At 62.5% G+C, this 5601-nt stretch overlaps 1 protein-coding gene across 1 annotated transcript in view; it reads right to left on the reverse strand.

The window, feature by feature from the left end:
* Positions 1–2179, reverse strand: part of MN1 (MN1 proto-oncogene, transcriptional regulator) — a 43449-nt gene extending 41270 nt beyond the window's left edge. The window contains 2 exon segments of the mRNA XM_024741565.1: positions 2–1127; positions 1130–2179. Of these exon segments, the coding sequence (XP_024597333.1) occupies positions 2–1127; positions 1130–2179 (2176 nt within the window).
* Between the last annotated feature and the right edge of the window lie 3422 nt (positions 2180–5601).

Here is a 5601-nt window from a genome sequence, read left to right on the forward strand (position 1 = left end):
CCGAGCGCTGGCGCTGTGAAATCGGGCGGCTGGGGCCGGCGCTCGGAGGGAGCGCTGGGCAGCCCCACCCCAGCCCCGGGCGACTGCAGCTGCCCCAGGCTGGCCAGGCTGCCCCCGAACTGCAGGCCAGGGGAGGGCAGCGCGGGCACGTGGCCCTCTCCGGGCATCCTCAGCGGCTCCTGCAGAGAGCCCCGGAACAGCACCCCCGAGCCACCGGGCGGAGGGGGCGGCGCCAGTCCGGGGTCGTGCGGGCCGCAGTCAGCGGGCAGGCCTGAACCTCCCATCCTGCGGGGCAGCAAGTCACCCGGCGGCGGGTGCGGACCTGGGAACCATGCACTCTCCTGCGCCAAGTGCTGAGCCTGCTGCTCGAACGTGCCCAGGCGCCCGGCGCCCGCGCCGCCGCTTTCGCGCTCAAAGTTCGGCTGGGCCAAGCCGCCCACTGGGCCGCTGTGCACCAGGCCGCCCTGGCCCACGTCCCCGGGGTGTCCCAGCTGGGCCAGGTTGGGCTGGCGCAGCCGCTGCTGCTGATTCCGCGACGCCATCTGCTTGATCATGAGGGCCGCGTTTTGGCGCTGCTGCTGCTGCTGCTGCTGCTGCTGCTGCTGCAGGGACTGGTGGTCCGGGGCCGGATGCTGCAGGGGTGGCCCCGAGGGGAAGCTGTCGGGCACAGGCGGCGTGAACTCGCCGGGTAGGCCGGAATAGGCTGAGGGCGAGAGGTGGTTGTCCAGAGCGCCGTTGTGCATGCTGCCGTTCCACGAAGCGCAGCGATCCACTCCCGCGCTGCCCGGGAAGTCAAAGCGCGGCCTCTTGGCCACATTCATGTAGGGGGGCGCGTCGAAATGCTGCAGCCGCTGGTTGGGCGTCTGCTGCGGAGGAGGGTGCTGCATGTTGAATACAGGCTCAGAATAAGGGTGCATGCTCCGGTTCTCCAGCCGGTGGATGGGGTACTCGAACTGCGCGTGTTGGCTGGGCAGCATGGGGCCCCCGTCCTGCAGGCCGCCGCTGGGCGTGCCCGCCTCGCCCTGCTGGGGACGCGGGAGCGCAGGCGGACACGAATTTTGCCGGACCAGAAGCCCAGGCGGCGGCGGTGGCGGCGGCGGCGGCGGCGGCTGTTGCTGCTGCGGAGGCGGCGGCGGCGGCGAGGGGGCTGCTGCGGAGGCGGGGGCGGGGCCTGCTGGGGAGGCTGCATTAACGGGTGCCTGGAGCCTACTGCAGGCTCCAGACCCACGGGCATCTTGCGGGTCCCGCCGAACCTCTCGAAGAACACTCCGTGCTGCTGCTGCTGCTGCTGCTGTTGTTGCTGCTGCTGGGCGTGCATTTTGGACAAGCCCACCATGCCTGCAGCTCTAGGCATGGCCGAGGCACCCGGGAAAGAGCCCCCGGGAACCTGACGACCCGCTGCATAATGAGGCAGCTGCCCCTCAGAATCAGAGGGGGAAAACATGTCGAAATGTCCCGAGGGCGGCTCGCCCGGGTAATTGTATTCCAGCGAGTCGACGGCTCCTTGGTTCGCCACCCTCCGGGGCTCCAGACTGTGGGAATCGGAGCCACTGGAGGCGGGCAGGCCATGGAAGGAGGCGGCTCGGTTAGGGCTCTGGTCCAGCGGCAAGCATGGGGCAGGCACGGCGTGGCCTGAGGCGCCCGAACTGTGGAAGTCCGGGAGGTTCCCAGGTCGCTGCGGGCCGAAGCTCTCCGGCCCCTGGCTCTCCGCCAGGTGATCATAACCCTCGGCGAAGGGCGGCTGGCTGCCCAGGCCGCCGGCCGCGCCGCCGTAGCCGAGCAGACGACCCCCGTGCAGGCACGAGGCCCCAGGATCCGACCCGCCGAAGTTGCCCCCGAAGTGGGGGTGATGCTGGTGGGGGTGGTGGCCTCCCGGGTGGCCGTGGTGCGGCTGTTGGCCTCCAAAGAATCCGTGCACCGGCTGCGCCTGCAGCCCCCCCGCGTGCAACTCCGAGTGGCCGCGCGCGTGAAACCCATAAGGCTCCATGTTCATGCCCAAGATCGGGGATTCGCCCAGCCCGCTCATGGCAGGGTCCACGGGGCCAGGGGGTCCCCCCGCGTGGAAAGCCGGGGCCTTAAAGTGGGCGTTCATGCTTAGTCCGGCCTCGTTAAAGTTCCTCTCGCCCTGGCCAGCGTTCCTGCTGTTGATCTGGGGCTCGAATTGGTCCAGCCCAAACATACTTGGCGGGGGGCGGGGAGATCAATAGGGCATGACAGCCTGCTCTCCGCGGCGCGCCTCCGGCCAGCTACTCGTTTCGGCCCTGGGTTGGGCGCTCCGAGACGCTCAGCAGCGCAGGGACGCAGCGCGCACCGCCACCTCGCCTGGCTTGTGAAGGCTGGGGGTTATCAGCTCCTCTCCCGAAGCTCTCGCTCTGCCCGACGCGGGCCTCTCACATCTTGCGGCGCCGCGGGGCCTCCAGGAGCCGTGTTGGGGGGCCCATGCCCTGGGACGTTAGCACAGCCGCGGGTGGGTTTGCGGGGAGGGGACGGAGCTGCGGGTGACTGAAGACAAAAAGTTAAGTAGGGGGAAGGAGGCGGGAAGGAGGGAGGGAAAGCAGAGCAATCACCTTCTTAAGTCCGATCGGTTTGGGTGGGGAGCCCCTGGACGCTGCCTGAAGCCTCCCGGAGTCCGTGGCGGAGCTGCTAAGGGGCCAAGCAGGGAGACCCTTCAAAGCCGTGGCTGGCGCCGGGGCAAAGACCGAGCGGTCCCTCCCCCCTCCCCCCGGAGTCCCCGCGCTCCGCAGCCCGAGCCTCAGCCAAGCAGGATCCGCTCGCACAGTCCCCGTCGGCCCGAGCAAGCGGCTACTGCTTCTTCAGGGAGTCGGAGGACTGGAGGCTCCGCTCTGCATCACCGGTGCCGGTCCCAGAGCCGAGAGCTCAGCGGGGCTGAGGAGGAGGCGGGTGCCCGGGGTTGAAACCGAGGGTTGGTGGAAGGCGCGGCTCCCCTGTTCCGCGGCGGGTGCGCTGCACCCCGGCGCGCCGCTTCGCGGCCACGTCCGCCGCCTGACGCTTCTGTCCTCCGCTGTTAGGTCTCTGAGTTCGCAGGGATCTCCGCGCCCCGTTCCAGGCGCGGGCGGTCAGCAAAACGAGGGGTTGGGTCGCTCCAAGGCTAGGGTTCCCTGCCTCCCCGCCGAGGTGCTTCGCAAGTCGCCCTCGGACCCAGGGAGGGGGGCGTACGCTGGTTGGGGGCCACGCTGGGCTAGCAGGCTAAGGCTTTCCGGCTGCGCTCTCGGAGCCCGGAATGGGAGGGAGGCGGGGGCAGCTCTGGGGGGTCCGCGCACCCCTCTCCTGGCTGGCGGGGGGGCTCTGCGTGGGGCGTTCCGAGGGTCTCGGCTCCCCTCTCTGTGTCTGCCTCTCGCCCAGAGCCCGGAGAAGCAGCAACAAGTTTTGCATTTCAGCAATCAATTTCAGCCATTACATTTGCACCAATCAGCGCAGCCCGAGCTCCGGGCCCGGGGCGGGGCCCGCTTTTAAGGTGGTCCTGGGTACTGACTGCTGAGGCCCCCACCACGAACCCGCACTTCGCCAGCTCGGGGGTCCCCAGCGCCGGTCAGCCTCGGGGTCCGGTGCCAGTGCGCTGCGGGCGCACCCTAGCCTCCTCGCGCATCGGTCTGGAGAGGGCGCAGGCAGAGAATGGCGGGAGCTTGGCTTTGTTCACCCCCCTTCCCATTCACCACAGTTCCCAACTCCCCACCCCCAACTGAAGTGAGACCTGCGGTGTGAGTAAGGGGCGGGGAGGTGGGCGGTAAGCGGTGCGGGGCGCTCAGACAATGGGGTCGCCAGGCAAAGATCCTGTACTCACCGCGGAAAGTCGCTAAGTGTCGATCGACTGCGCTTCAGCTGGAGCGAACCCTCGGCTCTCCACCGCTGTCTGATTACTTGTCGCACCCAAGTTAGCCGGCCCTCGGATTTCCCTGGAGGTGAAAGCAGACGGGGAACCCCGAAGTTAGGGATCGCCTCCCTCACTAGGGCGCGCACAATTGTTTCCTATCCCCACTGTCTAGGGTTCCCGGTTCTCAATGGCCGGCTTCCGCCCGGAGGAACCATAACCACTGGGCCACTTTATGGGGGGCATATCGGAGGAGCCCAGCGCCAGAGCGGCCAGGCAGTTAGGAGCCCCGAGAAGACCAGCGCGCAGAGGGCCACACTGGCCGGCCGGAGCACCCTAGTTCAGGCACCCCGGTCAAGGCCCAGGCCCTCTTGGGGCGCGAGGTTGGCCTCCTTAAGAGATCAATTAAACTGAAGAGCCCAAAGAACGGAATTGGGTTGTGATACTAAAATCAATAGGAGTAATTTAATATCTGCCCTGCTCTTTATGAAATATTTATCCCAATAATCTTAGTTAAAATGTTTAGATCTTCCTGATCCCCACTGAGTCTGCAATCTATCTTGCAATTAGAAGTTGGGAGTTAGAGGTGATGGAGGGTAGAGGATGTATTTATTCTCTGTGCCTGCATGTGTGTATTTTCCTCCCTAAAGCGTTTGTACGGGAGGAAGGGGGAGCAGGCTTTTAATTTTCCTTGCCATAAAATAGCACGAGGCGATTTTGCTAGCAGACCAGCATTCTTAGGAGAAGAGGAGAAAAAGGAACTTTCTTTGAAGTGCCCCTGATATCGCTATTAAATCTAAATAAAATTAAGCATGGTGTATAAAAATGCCTTTTCCCCCCAACAAAAGAAAGTGTTTATCGCCCAAGACTGTCTAGCGTTTGCTAAATTGTGCATGAAATCTGAAATGAAATAAACGTTATAATAAAACCAACCCCTGAGCCCTTTTTATTTAAAAACCTCAGCTTGCACTTCACCGTCGCGGGGCGGGGAGTTAAAAAGTTACCAGGACGAACGTGCGGATTCATCGCTCCCCAGAGTTACTGCTGGGAAGGCAGACGCTGGGTGTTCCAGAACCGAAAATGCCAGGAAAATGGGCTCAATTTAGAGGGAGGGGAGGAAGAAGCAGGGTCTTCAGGGACTCCGGGAGAAAATAACACCCCCCCTTCGATAAGAATAAAAATAAAAGCAAACAATAAGAACCTGCAACTTTAAAGCTCAGAGAGCAGACGCAAAGCTCAGATCCAAGGCCCTTCGTGGGACCTCCCTGTTGTGGATGTCTACAGATATTTTTTTTTCCTTTTTGAAATTAAAAATGAAAATTACCCCCACCAAAAATTAGGTCCATAAATAAGCATCCGGGAAGAAGTATTTGTACAGGGAGGTGGAGTTTTAAAAGGATTTTTCTGCAGGATCAGGTTGTTGGTCTGTGATTAAATATTGATTTTGTGTAATTAGTTTTCATGCGAACTATCCTCTTGCTGATAGCTTAGAGGTTTCAGAACTAGAAAAGAAATGGAATCGGACATGGAAATTATTACTTAGCAAAGTGACAGGGAAGTGAGAGCCGAAGAAAAGACTGAGGCTTGGCTGATTTCGACACGAAGAAATAAAGGGCGTGGGTAAGCCTCCAGTGACCTCCCCACCCCCACCCTGGGGCCCCAGGCCAGAGCTGGGGAGACCCAGAGCCTCCTGGGCAGGAAGGAGACCAGTAGAAGGAATGGCTGCCAGAAGGAGGACCCTGCATGGGGAAAGACCTATGCAAAACCCATGA

Source organism: Neophocaena asiaeorientalis, unplaced genomic scaffold (assembly GCF_003031525.2).
Source record: "Neophocaena asiaeorientalis asiaeorientalis breed wild unplaced genomic scaffold, Neophocaena_asiaeorientalis_V1.1 scaffold648, whole genome shotgun sequence".
NCBI classification, from domain to species: Eukaryota; Metazoa; Chordata; class Mammalia; order Artiodactyla; family Phocoenidae; genus Neophocaena; species Neophocaena asiaeorientalis.